Raw genomic sequence first — 19349 nt, forward strand, 5'->3', positions numbered from 1 at the left:
GAGAAATTGATCCATTTCTAGTCAATTCTAAACTATTAAAATTCTCCAAAGATGAAATAGATAATAGATAATATAATAGTCCTATAACTATTGAAGAAATTGAATTAATAATTGAGAAGCTTCCAAAAAGAATCTTTAGGCCCAGGTGGCCTCACTCGTGAATTCTACCAAACATTTAAAGAAGAATTAACATAAATCCTTCTCAAACTCTTCCATAAAAGAGAAGAGGACAGAACACTTCTCAACTTATTCTATGAGGCCAGCATTACCCTGATAAAAAACCAGAAAATTAAAAGAAAAGAAAACTACAAACTAATACTATTCTTGAAATTAAACACAAAAATCTTCAATAAACTATCAGTAAACTGAATCCAAAAAGTTATAACAAAAAATATACCCACAACCAAATGGGGTTTATTCCAGAAGTAAAGGCTAGTTCAATATTTGAAATTTCATTAATGTAATCCACCCTGTGGAAAATACTAGGGAAAAAAAAATCACGTCAATCAATATAGAAAAAGCATTAGAAAAAACTCGATATCCATTCCTTATAAAACTCTTTACAACCTAGGAATAAAAGGGAACTTCCTCAACCTGATAAAGAGCTTACATGATAAAACTACAGCTAAATCACATTCGATTATGAAACATTGAATACTTTCTCTCTAAAATAGGCAGTAACACAAGGATGCCCACTCTCACCACTAATTTAACATCCTATTGGGAGTCCTAGCTAGTACAATAAGGCAAGCAAAGGAAACAAAAGGCAAATGGGATGGAAAGGAAGAACTAAACTGCCCCTATTTTTACATCACACGATTGTCTACCAGAAAATTCTGAGAGATCTACCAACAAAAATAAAAGCTTGTAGAAGTATTAAGTGAGTTCAGCAAGGTCACAATCAACAAGAACACCACCAAAAAATCAGTCATATATATACTAGCAATGGAAATGTGAAACTGAAATTAAAAGCTTAATACCATTTACAATCTCTCCAAATAAATGAAATCCAACAAAACATGTACAGAACTTGTATACCGAAAATGACAAAAATCAAACAACATATAAATAAATGGAGAGGTACACTGTATTCATGAATTGGAAGACTCAATATAGTTAGGATGACAGTTCTTCCCAAGTTCATCTACAGGTTTAATGTAATTCCAATCAAGATTTTCACTTCTTATGCAAAGATTAACTCAACCTTGTGCTAAGCACATAGTTCTTAGATTTCACCAATAGCAAATTCCATAAGAGCAAAAATTAATAAATTGGACATAATCAAACTAAAATATTTTGCTGTGTAAAAGCCCATGAGAAGATGATGAAATAGAAAGCTATAAACTGGGAGAAGAAAATATTTGCAAACCACACATGTGACAAAGGGTTAGTATCTAGAATACTATATTAAAAATACTGAGCACTCACTAATAAGAATACAATTAAATTAGAAAATGGGCGGAGAACATGAACAATCATTTCACCAAAGAGAATATACTGATGATTAATAAGCACATGAAAAGGTGTTCAACATCATTAATCTTTAGGGAAATGCAAAATAAAACCACAATTGGATTTCACTACACACCTATCAGAATGGCTAAAATAAAAAATAGTGACAACATCAAATGTTAGGAAGGATGTAGAGAAACTGGCTTGCTCATACATTGCTGGTGGGAATGTAAAAGGAAACAGCCAATCTGGAAAACTGTTTGGTAGTTTCTTATAAAAATAAATATGCAACTACACTACCATCTAACAGTTGTACTCATGGGAATTTATTCCACAAAAATTAAAATTTATCTCTACACAAAAACATGTGTATGAATGTTCACAGCAGATTTGTTTTTAATAGCCAAAATCTGGTAACAACCTAGATGCCCTGAATGGGTGAATGTCTAAGCAAACTGTGGTACATCTATACAAGGGAGTACTACCCCGAAATAGAAGGGAACGAAGCATCGATAAGCACAACAGCTTGATTGAATGTCCAGGGAATTATGCTGAGTGAAAAGGTCAACTGCAAAAGGTGATATACTGTATGATTCCATTTATTTAACATTCTTCATGTGATAAAATTATAGAAACGTGTAATAGATAAGTGGTTGTAATCATTCAGGGATGGAGTGGGGTGGGGTGGGGTGTCTATAAAAGTTTAACCAGAGGGATCATTATGGTGATGGAACTTCTATATCTTGACTATCAATATAAACATTCTGGTTTTTTGTATTGTATTATGGTTTTACAAGATGTTACCCTGGGAGATAAGTGGGTAAAGGGTACATGGGATTTCTCTTTCATTTCTTACAACTGGATGTTTATAACTATCTCAAATATTTTTGTATTGGATAAGGATTATATCATTATATAAGAGAATAGCCAAAAGGATAAAGATATACACTATGTTTGGTATCTGTAGTATCTGTTTTCTAAAGGACAAAATATGCATCATTTGTGTTCATATGATTGCTAATAATCAGAGTTCTATCGTTAGCAGTTAGAAAAGAGACATTTTTTTCCCTTATGAGAGATAATTGCTGTCACATGTCAATTTTAGTTATCATATATCATGTAGTTTGACATCAATAATAAAAATGTTATTTGCAAAAATAATGTGTTTTTGAAATTGAATGTTGCTATGTATGAATTGGAAAATATCTTCAAGAACTCACTGCTTAGTGACATTTAATGATGTGTGCTGCTGCCTGACATAAAGCATACCCAGGTCTCCAGATAATTGTCATGAGTGCTTATTAAATTATGTCGGCAGCTGAGCATGATATCACACTTTTTATAATATTTCCCTTCCTATTATGTCAAATGACCAATTTTCCACACAAATGAACGCAGGTTCCAGTCACATAGATTTGTAATTATGATTTTTAGCATAAAGCAGGTGGATTTCCTAGCTAGTCAGTGAAGCTACTGACTTTATTGTAAAACGCAAAGCTACAGCTCTTGTTATGCAAAGGTGCCTGGATGCCTGCCCTTCAGAAAAATCTCTACAACCTGAATTTAGACCTACTTATACCCCTAGAATATTGCTATGAAGAGAAAAGAAATTGAACTTATTAAAACAGTTTATAAGATTTGGGCTTGTAAAGTAGAACCCAAGGCACAGTGCCATTTCTCTTTTCTGTCATTTTATGCAATTTTCTTAGTCTCAGAAATGCAGGTAAATATTCTAACAGAGAGAGGACTAATATCTGCTTAGAGTTATAGAATGTCAGGCCTTTACAACAGGGAGAATGGTTGATGAATGTACGGATGGATAGGTAGAAAAAGAGAGAGAGAATGAAGTAAATTGTGAGTGAAGGATGAACTTTTGATGGGGCATGGTTTTCCTTTAGTAAAACTGACCATAGTAAAATTTCCTACAGTGAATTAAAATCTGATGTCTACTACTGGCATCCAGCATTTCCTTCCCTTCTCTCATGTGGTAGTCTTCCTATTTCATTAAGAATATAGAGTCAAATTAGAGTCTAATTGTCTGCTTCTCCCATTACATCAACCAGCCTAATTTTGTTTTCATCCATGTGCCTTGTACCCCCTGCCGTTTCTGATGTAATCATCAGAAAAGCTCTCTGTGCTCTTATGGCCAGACCTTTGCTTGTTCACTGAATCTCACACCTACTCAACTATGTGGGACTCTGCAGTTCTTCCCTCTGTCTTCTCTATAATAATTCTTATGGGATTATTCGCATCAACATGCACATGCTATAGTAGTTCTTGATGTTAAAAGACATGCCTCTCTTGATCCTTTATCCCTGCCAGCTACCATCCCATTTCTCTGATCCCTCTTTATAGCAAAATAACCTGAAAGGTTGTCTATACTTACTGTCCTTACTTCTTATACCATTATCTTTTGAACCCAAGCTAATCGGGCTTTATTCCCCATCGATCTACACTGATTCTACACCATCTTGTTCTTTCATTTATTTATTCAGAAAATACTATGTGCCATGCATTGTAATAAGATACTACTCTTTTTAAGGTCATCAGTAATATAACATTGCCAGATCTAATCATCTATATGCAGTCCTCATCTTGCTCACCCCACGAGCTCTACTTGACATAGCTGATCTCTCACTGTTTTGGAAACAATTGGCCTCCATGACTGAATTCTTGCTTGATTCTCCTCCTATCTCTCTCGGAAGCCCTCCTCCTTCTCTTTTGCATGTTTCTCTCCTGTTCCTATCCCCCTGACTTCCCAGAGGTGCTAGACTCAGTCTTCTTTCCTCCTCTCATTTCTATCCACACTCATTCCTGATGAGATCTCATTTAATCGAACATGAGATTCCAACAACTTCTAAATTGATAGCCCCAGCCTTGATCTCTGCTTGCATTCAGACTCATATATCTACTTGGTATCTCAATATCCCCCCCCCACCAATGTCTATGAGGCTTCTCCAACTTCTTTACGTGCTCTGCTCAAGTGACACCTTATCAGAGAGGTCTTCCTGGACTACCTCACATTAATATCTACATCACTCTCTAACCCTTTATTGTTTTACTTAACAACACCATATGTACATGTAATACATTTTATTTGTTGTTTGCCTTCTATTTCCCCCCGCCCCCAACACATTCTGGAGTATGCGATCCAGGAAAGCAGGGGATTTATTTTCTTCACTATTTTATCTCTAGTACTTATTACAATGCATGGCACATAGTATTTTCTGAATAAATAAATGAAAGAACAAGATGGTGTAGAATCAGTGTATACTGTACAAAATGGGATGATCTGGATGGAATGGGAGTAGTACCTTTGCCATAGCAAAACCTTGCTATATATATTATATTAGCTTCTTTTTTCATATGAGGAAAGGCTCACTTCAAAATTTAAATATTAGTCGTAGTAGTAGACATTATTTTATCTTAAAATTCTCTGTGGGTAATTTTAATTGAAATTAAAATTATCTGCTTTCCAAGAAAATATTCAATTCCCTGACATTAACTTTTTTAATCCTAGTTATCTTTTCTATTTATAAGGAAAAATGTCATCATAGAACATTAGGGCTAGAAGGAGCATTAAGATATTTTATTCCAAACCCTCATGGAAAGCTCAAAACCCTTCTCTCTTCTGGCTGTCATTGGCTATGCGGCATGTGCTTGATGGCCTTCAATGACAGGAAATGCTCTCCTTCACTGTGTCTCTGGTCAGGAGGCTCTGATAGTGGTTCTTTCACTCATTTTGAGGTAGCAATGAAATGTTTACATTAAAATCAATATTTTCCTAAGTATATTATATCTTCAGTATACTTAAGTATATCTTAATTATGTCTTAAGTATATTTCTTAAGTATAATTTTGTTTTTATTTTTGCTAGTGTATTCTTAGCTTTTTTTAGAACAGCAAACATAGAGCCAGCCCTGATGGCCTACTGGTTAAAGTTTGGCATGCTCCACTTCAGCAGCCTGGGTTCAGTTCCCAGGCATGGAACCACATCACTCGTCAGTGACTGACATGACACCACATATCAGTAGCCATGCTGTGGTGGCAGCTCACACAGAAGAACTAGAAGGACTTACAACTAGAATATACAACTATGTACTGGGGCTTTGGGGCAGAAAAAGAAAAAAAGAGAGGAAGATTGGCAACAGATGTTAGCTCAGGGCAAATCTTTCCCAGAAAAAAACAAAACAAACAAACAAACAAACCCTTCAGTCTCTATAAAAAAAAAAAGATAAAAAAGCAAACATAAAACTTGAACTTTTACAGGCGCTTAATTCATGGTGTAAAATTTACCTTAGCAATCATATTTGTGTTGAAGAACCCCAAAACCTACTTAAAAAAATTATGTCTCAAACTGAACATTTTTTTCTAAGCATGGACTTGTGTCTTTTCCCCAATTGCCTCTATGAGTAAATGTGACCTTCCGCTTAGTGCTGGCTTTTTCGACACTAGTCCCTTTGATGCTGTCTTCTTCCGACAACTTCTTTATTAAATCTCAAATATTAGGTAGCTCTATAAAAGAGGGGCAGGATAAAGCAGCAACAGTCTCTAATCCTTCAGGAAGAAAATTCAATCCCTTAAATGCCCTTCTTGCTGTTCAATAGATGCCCCCATTCAGTTGACGAGGCACAGGTAGGAAAGGAAGAATGCTTGGTACCTAGATTTTCCATTATCGTAGCCGCCACCACCAAGTGACAATCAGGGTCAAGTTTCTCTATCTGCCCTGTGTTTTGAGAGCCTGGAGTTACAATTTCTGTAAGCGACTTCAGTGGCATCCTGTGCCTCAGACTCTGAGAGAACATAAAAGAAAAGACAATTTCATGTATTAGTCTGCTAGGGCTGCCATAACAAGATACCAGACTGGGTGGCTTAAACAAAATAAATTTATTTTTTCACAGTTCTGGAGGCTAGAAGTCCAAGATCAAGGAGCCAGGAAGTTTGATTTCTTTTGAGGTGTCTGTCCTTGACTTGTAGATTGCTGCCTTTTCACTGTATCCTTACAGGGTCTTTCTTTTGTGTGTGTGTGTCCCTAGCGTGTGTCTGTGTGTCCAAATTTCATCTTATAATAAGGACACCAGAGAGATTGGATTAGGGCCAACCCTAACAGTCTTATTTTAACTTAACTACCTCTTTAAAGGCCCTATCTCCAAATACAGTCACATTCTGAGATACTGGGGCTTGGGATGTGAGCATATAAATAGGGGTGAGGGACAAAATTCAGCCTATAATATCTGAGAAGAACCAATGAAAGGACTCTTCTCCAAACCACCACGTTAAGGATTCTGTTCCATTTTTAGTCATAATTTAAAGATTATTTTTCCCAAAAAATCAGTTATTAAAAATATATTCAATTGGCAAGTGCATAGAATTCATGTTTGAAAATGGTTAACGAAAAGTCATGTTCTCGGTGATGATGTTTTAAAAATAAAAGCTGGTATTCTTATTATAATAAACTGCTATAGCAAAGTTAATAGCATGACTTAGGTGCTAGTATGTTTCTTAGTATCTCTTTGATTACCTGACATGGGCCATTTCTAATGCCATGCTAAATATTAGAAATTATGCTATGGGGAGCAGTAACGTAATACCACTAAAGTGATTAAAAATGAATCTCCCAGAATGAACTATTTTCATCACTAAAATGAGGATTATGCCTTTTTTACTCTCTTAATAAGATTTTCTTCTAGGAAGGCAGTAAACCTCATAGCCATTAAAGCATTGTACAATTTCTATATTTCAAATAGGAGAATAGTACATAAACATTTCTAACACCTTTAATCAAACCAGTAATTAAAATAGCAGTTTTAAAATACACTGACTAAAATTTGAATGCTAAGGACAACTGGGCCATAGCAGATTTCAAAAGCAAAACCATAATAATACAATGAATGTCACTCTTTTAAATATTTCTCAGATACTAAACGTGAAGTATTAGTAGGGTTTTGAAAATTCTATAAATAATGTATACCTCTCGTAAAATATATAAATACACAAATTATGTAAAATGAAAGGTGCACATTTTCCCCCAGATGTTTATTAGGGTTTTGAACCTCAAGAATGATAACTATAATAGAAAAAGTAAATATATCTGTAGTTTTTGTTGTTACTATATGAGAATAGAGTAAAACAGAAAGAGATGGGTGCAGAAAATGTTTTGAGTTTAGAATATGTTTTATTATATTGTTTAAGCTAATAAATATAGTAATCATCATACTATCTAGATTTCGCAGTTGGAAGGTACAGACAACTGATGTGGTTTCTGCCCAGCTTCCTGCTTAACACATATGAAGATGCTGAAATAAGCCTCTAATAACACTGAAAACTGAGACCGGTTGAAAAACCTACTCCAAGAACCTAGAAGCACCTTATATAATGCTCAAATGAGAAAAGTAAAATAAAGGCTATGCTCTTGCTCTTGGATGGGTTGTGAATGGACAAAGTATCAATTATTTCTAAATTCGTGTATAAATGTAGGGTGCTCCCATTAAAAGCACTATTTGCCCCACCCCATCCATTTCCTGGAGCTAACTGTTCATTCCAAGAAAAATTCTTTTAAAGAATAAGCTGGAGGAGGAGGCAGTTAGTCCTACTAGAAAATAAAGCATCTGTAATTAAAACAAGGTGGTACTTACACATGAAGAGAAAGAAAGACTAAAGAAATCTGGGGAATCCAGAAAAAGACCAAAATACACACGGAAATGCCATGAAGGCAGCATTTCAAATCAGTAATCTTTGAAATAAGGGGATTTTGGATAACTGGTTTCATACAGAAAATCAATAACATAGGATACATTCTTCATTCCATACACATGGGTAAATTACAAATGGACTGAATATTTATCTATAAAAATGAAAGCATATAGGTATTAGAAGAAAACGTGGGTAGATTGTAAGATAGAAGTGAGGACAGCTTTCCTGTCTCTACTCAAAGTGTTGCAAAGGACCATGGGAAAACCACAGGAAATAAAACTCATTTGTGAGACACAAAATGAATTTGATAAATTCCCCAAATTCTTTTCAATGTTAAATTTTAGTGATATCTTGGAAGTGATATAACATCACAGCGATTCTTACTGTTTAAGTGTATAATGATAGTTAAAGAAACTTACAGTGAAGTCAGCAGGGAGCTACAGTTCTACTTGTAGACCGGTAAAAAGTTAGAGCCACAAACTGGTTACTAAATTTTTGGTTAAATGGGCTTATTTATCATGGCATTATCTTTCCATACTTTCAATTCAAACATTATAAGAAAGTATGGTGTAAGCAATGAATTACCCTTTTGTATCTCTGTCTTGACTCCTTACACCATCTAAATGTGTAGGTTTGTTTTTAGTCATAACATAACCTATTCTTAGTGATAATATAATTTTGTAAGGATGAATGATCATTTCTAAACTGGATTTCCTTGGGGATGCATGTATGGTCTATTTGACTCAGCTCTGCTATTTTTTATCATGCTCCAGCTCTTTATCCTCTTATACCAGCTCTTACTGTTTTCTTCATTTGAATGCAATGATACATTAAAAATATAGAGCTCATAAAGAGAAAGTTGAAGATAACATGCATTGTTTAGATATCTTAGTCAACAATATAATCTTTCATTGGGACTTTGGGCAAGTTATTTAACCAAATTGTCTCAATTTCCCCATCTCTAAATTGAGAAACATAATAGCACTTAATTTATGGTGATTTTCTGAGAATGAAATGAGACATTGTGTGAAAAGTATTTAGCACAGAGCCTAGCATATAGTCACTACTCAATAAATATTAACTAGTAATCATATTAATTATTAATTGTTATTAACCATGATATTAAACCCTAGAACGTTTTCATTTCCTAAGGGAATAAAACTGAAAATTTGAAAGAATTTTGAGTTGAGATGTTTTGCGTAGGGGCCATTTTCCACTTCCTTTCTTGATGTTCTTAATAGCTTAGTACAGTATTCTCATCTGAGACAAAATGGCTTTGAATCTCATCTCTCTTACAACAAAGAATTTAAAAAGACAGACTATAGTCAATAATCTCTCATTTTCGTATAAAGAAGTAGTGTTTCTCTTCACAATAAAGACCCCCATCACTTGGAAATCCTCACTGTGACAAATGGCCAGAAGCTCACCACTCTTCCAACCTCTTAATACTTGTCCAACAGGTAGAGTTATGTTTTTTTTTTTCAAATTATCGTCTCATGACTGTCTGCTTCTGGATCCCATGAGGTGCTACTTAAGCGTGCAGCTTCCTGGGCAGTAGCCCAGGCTGAATAAATCAGAATCTCTCAACTTGGGGCTCAGCAAGATTCATGTTGAACAAGTTTTGCAGGGGGTTCTTATGTAAAGTAAAGGTTGAAAAATTTGAATCCGTCAGAATACAAGAAAATGCTGTTAGTTTTTCTGCCCTCTGGTTTTTACAACCTGGAGTGGATGCCCCTTTCTTTCACAGATAAGCTTTGGCTTCCCTCATGGATCAGTTAAATAAATGAACAGTTTACTGGTAACAATTTTGGGGCTCCAAGCAGAAACCTAGAGCTGTTATAGTCTAGGAAAAAAAATACACAAGAAAGTAAAGGCTCAAAAAATTGCTATACTTTCTCTTTTGAAAAATGTGATAAGACTTGAAAAGACTCGTGGGTCTTATGGTTCTTTTATCACACTGGGAAACCCAAGCCATCACTTTCAACGTTTCTTCAGCCCTTCCAGCCTCTTCAAGGGAGCCTTCTTGCCTCAGGATAAAATGTTTTTTAGTTGGGTTGATGACAGTTGAGGAAAATTAGTGAAGCCAGTGAAGTCCATTTATAATGTAGCATAATGTATTTTTTGTTCACAGGTGATTTTGAAGAATTGATAATCAGTAAAGGAATTAGGAGATTACTTTCTGCGACTAAAATTGCACTCCAAAAATGTTTACCACATTAAGTATTATTTTTGTGTGTTTTACAGGAATTGCATTGCCTCCTAAAGGGAATATAGATATCCCGGTGTTATTTATCCCCAAAGTTATGAAATTACACAAGACAATGGTCATTGTTCGAATGATAAGGGCAAATAGAAGAAGTTGGCTTATTGACAATTTTGATGAATTGCACACAGAGATGAAAAGGTAACATTCAGATAAGGACATTGAAGGACAATGATTTCATTTTGACTGGCACTAATGTGACAATGTGATGCGTTTCTTTTACATGTTATGCAATGTCAAGTTCATGATTTTATATTCTCTGAAGTGTTGAAATGTATATATTCAGAGGAGGAAAATATATTTGTTATATGGGTATAGTATATATCATTGCTGATTTGAAGTTCATGGTGATGAACAAGTCAATGTTAAGTATCATATCAATGAATCAGAGTCAGAGACATGCAAAGGGACTCCTTTTTGACTGGGAAAATAGTTACTTCTAAGACAGTAAATAATCTATATCTGGAAAGCAACCTGAAACAGCTTGTCTGGGCGAAGAATAGGACTTGTAATGCTGGCATTCACCAAGTGATGGCACTGTGCCTGGAGGATATGACATCCTGAGAAAACACTGCTGTGACTAGGGGATACTGTGTCATTGCCAGAATGCAAGTACCTCTTTGCTGAGCTGAAATTTAAGCTCCAATAAAATTATGGAAAATTTAAATGTTTTATGTGCTTTTATAATTTAATTAGTAATGGCCTAGAAATCTTAATTAAAAAGAAATTCTTACTTTGTCCTTCATATGCATTATTTCTTCACATTTTAAAATATTCTTTCCTCTGGGCCCATTCATGTCCACTCTGCCATGTTTTCACACTCCTGCAGTCAAGACTGCCTAAGTGATTTGTGGGTCCGAGTGTAAAATGAAAAAGTTTAAAAGTTATTAAGAATTTCAAGACAGTTACTGTAGTGCATTAAACAAGCATGGAGCAATTCCAAGTGTGGGATTCTTGGGCTGTTGCACGGGTCACGTGCCCACAGTGCTGGTCCTACCTGCCACGATTTATGTTTCATCTTTAACAAGAAAAGCCCGCTTTCAACAATGATCAGAACCATTTTCTAGTATTGCTGTCCTCCTGATGGTGTATGATAGACTTAGAATATTTTGACAAATGCCCTCTTTCTTTTAACTAGTATCCCCTAAAAGTAGATTCCCCATCAATTTCTGAAGTCTTGTACTTCATGGCGTTTTCTGTGTTTTGTGCTTTGCCTGTCCAATTTACTCTATAACCCATGGGAACTGTATTACCTCTGATTAATCGTAGTAGAGTCACATCAATAAATAGCAATACCAACCTTTAAGTGTAGGGGAAAAAGTTCTTTAATTTTAAAATTTACATTTCATGATGGTTACGTTACGTTTTTCTTTGTGATAATTTCCCAGGGTTTGCTTTGAAGTGTTTGTGAAATCAACGTTTGCAGAAAATGTTTTGTGTTTCATACTTAGTTTCTCCTTGCCAAAGTTAAATTCACAAGCTTTGCTAAAATACTATTAGGTTAATAAAGAATATGCTCATTTATGCTAATATTGAAGGTGTTTATGTTTTTTGTTCACTCTTAATAATTTAATTTCTAATTAGATATATGGGAATAGACAGCAGAGAAATGCAAGCGATACACTGGGTGTACCCTATTCTTGGACTCCCACAGGCACCACATCCTAAACCTCCTCCAGGTAGGTATATCTTAGAGTCAGAGAACATCAGGATGCTAAGGGACCTTAGGGCCCTCAATTCCCATTTCTTCTTTGTGTAAGTAGGAAAATCACAGTCCTGAGAAAGTAAGTTGTGGAGGGACCAGCCCTATTGAGGGGAGTGCTAGGACTGAATCTGGTCTTCTAACAATAAGTCTAAAGATCTTTCCACAAAACCACACCATTTCCTGTTGCCCTTCCTGTTGGTGAAACCTAGAAATCAGGAAAGATTGAAATAACGTTAACTTCAGGCCCCTTTATCCCAAATTCTGTGAGGCGTACAGAGCCCTGCATTAGATCTGTAAGATCCCAGCTACTTTGGTTCTCAGGTCACATTTAATCATCGTATTCCAGCTTCTGTGTAACTCCAAGTCTTATCCAAGAACTATCCTATGGAGACGCTGATCCCTCTCTTCTTAGTTGTCCCAGACACAAACTTTTATGATGTTCTCCAAAAACCAGGCAGAGGACAAAAAATGTACTCAAGTTTTCAAGGAGGTTTGCTTTGCCACTAAACACACAACATAAACTCTCTACTCTTAAAATGCCTTTCTTTTTCTCAATGAGCCCCTTCTTTTCTCCACATACTCCAGGATTCTCACAAGTTTCTGTGTGTTCTCTTTCCTCAATACTCTTCTCATTTCTTCCACATTCCTTTATTTTTTTCCATTTTCTTCTCAGGATCAGCCTAAGAAATGCAATTCCTCTTAGATAACCATACAGCGAGATTTAGTATCCCAACCTGTTAGCAGGCTCTAGGCATAGTTCCTCATAACTGAGATGCACTGAATTGCTCTGCACAGCAAAGGGGTATCTATTTTGGATCTCCCCCTTGGGCAACACAGATGAGCTAAAACAAGTCTTGCAATTTTGAATTTTCCTTTTCCCTCCAATACCAATCTTTGCAAGTGCAAAATAGTTCATCTTCCACTGACATAAATTATTACATCACTGCAATTAGAAAGAAGAGAAAAGAGTAAGTTTTGCTTGTGAATGACAGCATTTCCCCAGATACACTGGGTATCAAGAAAGGCTAAGATTACATATTCCTTATGCAGTTTAATTTTAACTGGAGTAAAAATCCACATACCTAGCAATACCTTTGACAATAAATGTCATCTGTTTTATTTCAAGTATTTTTACTTGAGTTAAAAAATTATTAATACATACAAGTATTTCAAATATACTAAATTATCTTCAGAATGTTTCACGAACATGTCAAGATGTTTCTTTTATTTCCTTCTAGAAATTAGTTTTTTGTATATTTTCTGTAGAGCCGAACGGTTTAAAATTTATAATACAGTTATCTGATCAAAGGATGTGATAAAGCCGAGACATTACTCTGTTGGAATTTAACAGCAGTGTTGCTCATGTCTGCTGCAGACAGTTTTGTTTTTCTCAGATTAAAGATTTAAAGTAGATTTTTTTCAGTCTAAAACAAAGCCTGTGAGAACGTAAAAACATAAATTTCTTGCACAGTTTTCTTCAAAGAAAGTTAAACATGCTCCAGAAATGTAAAGACATTTTCCGTCAAGTTACTTCTCGTGGTAATTCTTCAATTTTTAAATTAAATGTGAGTTGTGTAAATAGCTTATGTATTAGCACAGCCTAGTAGTGACATCAGTGCTGTGAAACATGTTGGGTACTAGCTATTAAATCATTTTACCAAAAGTCTAAAACCTATTCTAGTAATTATTTTTATCTACAAATGCCCTTGAGAAACAAATGGGTATAATTTTATAAATACATATTATTTACTTTCTGTATAGTCCATTCTTCATTTTGAAGAACACATCAGAAATAATCTATTGCTTTCCCTGCTCAACTATATCGCTATCAATGTTTATTGTTTCTTTTCTTTTTTATGTGTCTATCACCCAGGTTATTCTCAAACCCAGGGTACTGTTGTTCTGTGAGCCACCTTTTCTCTCTGTGCATTCTTATCTTCTCCTGTCCACTGAGGCAGATAATTGGAAAAGGACTCCCCTACCTGTCACAGTGTAAAGACAAAGGAGTGTGAATCCATTGTGATTTAGTGATCCTCACATTGCCAGGGCACTAATTTCCTAAGGACTTATAGGACAAGACCAGTGACATGATACTAATTGTAACTTTGATCTCACTAATTTCCAATTTACTGCTTTAAGAGTGAAACTAATTATAACCAGAAAAGCTTGTACATTTTCCTAAGCCATTTCAACCCTCTTAATTTACATCTAACTTTGTACCCTTAATGTACATTTCACATGCTTATTCTAAGTCCAAAATGTTCAATGTCAACCTATAAATTTTAGAAGTAAAAATAAATTTATTTTAAATATTTTTATACTATAAATGTGGTATGTATTGTGAAAACACATAAATCTGAGTACATTATTCATTTTGCAGTTTAGGTGAATATATTATGGTGGATGCCACAAAAGCATAGCATAATACATTTCAGTAGCTTTTTTAGTATTATGATTCCCTTTTTATCCCTTATATTCATGTCCTATGTGCATCTGAATTAATAAAAATACAACATTTAATATAATTTAGAGGGATAATATTCTTATTTATGTGGACTCTAGTATACATGGCCCCACAATATTATAGAGCTAATGCCAAAGGAATCCATTAATACTCCTTTATATAATTAGTAGTTGCATATAGAAACAATATTTTGGTTTCTCACAAGATCATTGACAACTTCTTATATAAGAAAATATTGGAATTTAATTTATATATAAATATATAAAGTTTTAATGCTATACATTAAATTAATATGTAATCACATTTTAATATTATTTTAAATAATTCATTATAATTTTATTTTTAACTGCTAAATAGTCTATTTTGTAAATTTAAAAGCAATTCACAAATGAAAATCAAAATATTTTGCTTAATTTAAATATGAATTTTAAGGTGCATGTAAGTAAATAATCTGATAGGAAATATTTTTAAAGTGTTATTACAAAATAAATGTTACAGAACTTATTTTTAAAATTATTTGAAGGTATTTGCTATAATGTTATTATGTAAGTAGAGTTTGGTATTTACCACAATGAACATACAGATAGCTGAAAAATTCACTTGTTCATAACTACCAGTTGAATTATTGATATAACTAGGTTAGTTCCTAAATCAAATTTCTACATCCTAATATAATCTTCTATAATCTAGTGTTTAGCATCCAGATTTATCTCTAGTAATGCTATTTTTACATATTATTTAATATTCATATTTGCTTCCAAAATGTCAATGTATGTAGATATTGCATGAGCATATGTGTGTAAGTGTATGTTTGTGCACTAATGCCAGATGCAGTGACAAGTCAAAGGATGCCAAAGGAACTTTTATTTTTCATGACATAATTCCTTTTCTTCCATCTCAAGAATGATCATAATACCTAGCAGTTAAATTAACTGGAAATATTTCTCTCCCGTAGTTGTCATAACATGTCAAGCCCGGAAGCGGGTAGAAGAGGATGTGGAAGTCACAATGACTGGTGATTTTGGGGGAGAAAATCCTATCTTAGAACCGATGGATTTTGTAGTGATTCCAAAAAGAACCTCATATGATTCTTATGAAGATGTCAATGGTAAGAGAACCACAATCGTGGATATAAAAAAATGATAATAAATAAAAACTCAATTTCCTTAAACTGCAGGTTGCTGATTACTCGGTTTCATGAAAATCCATGCCCGTTTATTTTTCCTTTACAATAAAGTAGTGCTCAACGAGCATTCAGTTCTGTTTGTTCTGTTCATATGGTAGTTATCCCCAAAATGTATTATTAGTGGATTTATAAGAATAGATTGTGATTCTGTCATTAGTGAGAAGAGGAAAAGCTGTAGTAACTGTAATTTCTGCTTCTTTCAACTTTAATTTCTTCTTTGCTCTCTCTTTCTGACTTAAGACATTTGGTTGAAACCATGTCTTGCAGCTTTAAATTTAGAAGCACAACCTTGAATGAAATATTTCTTATTTAAAGAAATAGAAAAATTAACATAAGTTAGATGTAATACCCAAATAAATTTTGTATAGTAATTCCTCTGACATTTAGAGTCTTAAACAAGACTTTTCAAAAAGTTAATATGGTGGTCTGGCAAAATCAAATCCCAGTGATGCAAACTTTCTTTTTCAACTTTCTTCCAGATGAACTAAAGTAGAATGCTCCTATATCACAGTGAAAGGGACATTCCTATAGCAGTATTTCATTAAAATCAAGGAGGAAAAATCTATATTTATGTATTACTTAAAAAACAAATTGACCACAAAATTAAGTATGAAATTCCTTACAGAAACAAAATATCTTCCCTGGTTTTCTCATTCATAGCTATAGTTTTTACTTTGATCTCAGGACTATCATCTCTGTGTCTGATCTAATTATTTCAGTGATAAAAGAATATAAATGAGATATAACTGAAGAGAGAGACGAAGAGTATACAAGAATATAGAGAGAGTATACGAGAGATAGTAAAATAGTTTTGGATTTTTTAAAAATTATTTTATTGAAGTCATATTGGCCTATAACATTGTGTAAATTTCAAGCGTACATCATTATATTTCATTTTCTGTATAGATTGCATTGTGTCCACCACCAATAGTCTAGTTTTTATCTGTCACTATACATATGTGCCCCTTTACCCCTTTCATCCTCCCCCGTGCCCTTCCCTTCTGGTAACCACTAATCTGTTCTCTTTATGTGTTTATTTTCCACATATGAGTGAAATAATATGGTATTTGTCTTTCTGTCTGATTATTTCTCTTAGCATAATACCCTCAAAGTCCATCCATGTTGTCGCAAATGGCACAATTTTGTCTTTTTTGTGGCTGAGTAGTATTCCATTGTATAAATATACCACGTCTTCTTTATCCATTCATCCACTGAAGGGCACTTGGGTTGCTTCCATGTGTTGCTATTGTGAATAATGCAGTCATGAACATAGGGGTGCATAAATCTTTTTGAATTATTGATTTCGTGTTCTTTGGATAAATACTCAGAAGTGGAATAGCTGGATCATATGGTATTTCTATTTTTAATTCTTTGAGGAATCTCCATACTGTTTTCCATAGTGGCTGCACCAATTTGCATTCCGACCAGTACTGTATAAGGATTCCCTTTACTCCACATCCTCTCCAACCCTTGTTATATCTTGTCTTGTTAATAATAGCCATTTTGATGGGCATGAGGTGATAGCATTGTAGTTTTGACTTGCATTTCCCTGATAGTGATGTTGAATATCTTTTCATGTGCCTGTTGGCTATCTGTATATCTTCTTTGGAAAAGCATCTGTTCATATCCTCTGCCCATTTTTTGATCAGGTTGTTCATTTTTTTGTTGTTGAGTTGTATGAGTTCTTTATGTATTTGGGAAATTAATCCCTTGTTAGATATATGATTTGCAGATATTTCCTCCAAGTTGGTGGGTTGGACTCATTTGGGCTTATTAATACCTTCCACCCAAATTGAGAGTGTATTCATCCCCAAATAGCCAGTTTTAGACTCTCTGCAAGAGCAAACAACCTACACGTGAAGAGGGGGGAGAAAGTGTGCGTCCTGAATTCAAGATATTGGGAAAGAAAGAGAAGAGTCTGCTCATCTGCTCATGTTCCATTCCTTCACTGATCGAATGTGTTGCTTTTCCTCCGACGGCAAGTCATGATGGAGGAGGTAGATTGAGGCTGTGATTTTTTTCCTCCTATACTTTGCTCTTCTTGTGAGTGAATAGGCCCTTCTATGTAAACATGATAAGTAGGAGATAAGAATCCCCACCACTCCCTTCCCATCATCCTCCCATTATTGGAGAGTCTAATAAAACTATCAAGCTTCATTAAATGAAAATACCAGCACTCCTCACACAAACCATTGAGTTAACCAGGATTGATCACTTTCATATCTTTTTCATTCAACAACAATCTAGCAAGCATCTTTGCTGCCAGATATTATACTAAACCCCAGAGATGCCAAAATTAGCAAGACGTGGATTGTTGTCAAGAAATTCAAAGAACATCCATCCAACATGTTGGATTTATGCGCCTGTACTATTTAAATCAATTGGTATTGCCGTACTGGCATATTATTATACTTGGATTTTTAGACTGTATTTTGCAATGTCACTTCTATAAGATTATGAATTATTCTCTGTGGGCAGGATTTTCCCTATAATGGTATTTATTCTTCCTAAATAACTGCTGGTCCACGTATTCTTTGTGCCTCTCTGGGGATTAGTTCAGTGACTTTCTCTGTGGGACTTTTTCTGTGAGAGTGGATTTATCATTTCACTGCACATCAGATTCATGCCTCTTCCTCTTATTTCCCAGGTGTTCTGTAGCTTGAGGATATTTTTCTTTGATTAATCTGTTGTCTTTCTTGTGTCTGATTTGCTGATTTAGGTGTTACGTTGGTCTCATTTCACTCAAGGCCAGTCATCTTGCTGTATGTTGTTTGCATGTTGTACGTAAACGCCCATGCTGGGTTTGGTCTGTCATCACAAACAGCTCCTGAGAAACCTGTTATTGGTCTTCCCATGACCCCACATTGGCCTCCACACCAGCCTCCACACCTTGACCCTTTCCTCTGCTTCTCTACATTTTGCTTTCTCTGCTCGACTCACTCCATTAAGTCTTCTGTCTTAACTACTCTAATGAGACTACCCTTGACAAAACTGTCAACCCTATCCAGTATGCCTAATCCAATGGTCAGATTTGTGTTCTGAGCTTACTCAACCTGTCAGCAGCGTTTACCAGTTGACTCAATTGAAGAACTTTCTTCTCTTGGTTTTCAGGAGTAGTCTTATTCATTTATTATCTCACTGGTTGTTCCTTTTCCAACTCTGTTGTTGACTACTTTTCCTCTGATCAGGATCTAAATGTTTGAGTGACTCAGGGCTCTGCCTTAGGGCCATGACACTCCACTGCACAGGTCATAGGTTATGTTCTGCACACTTCCAGGTGATGATGCTGATGTTGTTTTTTCAGGAATTGTGCTGTATGACAGGCCTGAGATCCTAGATTGTGAAGTCTGAAGTCAGACAGCTTGGGTTCTTCCTTTCAGTCTCTGTGGGGCCTTGAGAAAATTACTTTACCTCTCTATAAATTCAGTTTCTTCAACTGTAATGTGGAGATAGTAATGGTATCTGCTTCATAGGATATTTCTGAAGATTAAGTGTAAATGCATGGAATTCTTCAAAGTGCCTTGTTCTCAGTGAGTGTTCCATAAGCGTTAGATATTACCGTTATTATCATTTAAAACTCTAGTTGG

The 19349-nt window shown here is 34.9% G+C and overlaps 1 protein-coding gene across 1 annotated transcript in view; it reads left to right on the plus strand.

The window, feature by feature from the left end:
• CFAP47 (cilia and flagella associated protein 47) overlaps positions 1 to 19349 on the plus strand; it is a 423199-nt gene that overhangs the window by 367757 nt on the left and 36093 nt on the right. The window contains exons 58-60 of the mRNA XM_070502678.1: positions 10389 to 10548; positions 11992 to 12086; positions 15532 to 15684. Coding sequence (XP_070358779.1) covers positions 10389 to 10548; positions 11992 to 12086; positions 15532 to 15684 — 408 coding nt within the window. The remainder of the gene's footprint in view (positions 1 to 10388; positions 10549 to 11991; positions 12087 to 15531; positions 15685 to 19349) is intronic.

This window comes from Equus asinus, chromosome X (assembly GCF_041296235.1).
Source record: "Equus asinus isolate D_3611 breed Donkey chromosome X, EquAss-T2T_v2, whole genome shotgun sequence".
In the NCBI taxonomy this organism is placed as follows: Eukaryota; Metazoa; Chordata; class Mammalia; order Perissodactyla; family Equidae; genus Equus; species Equus asinus.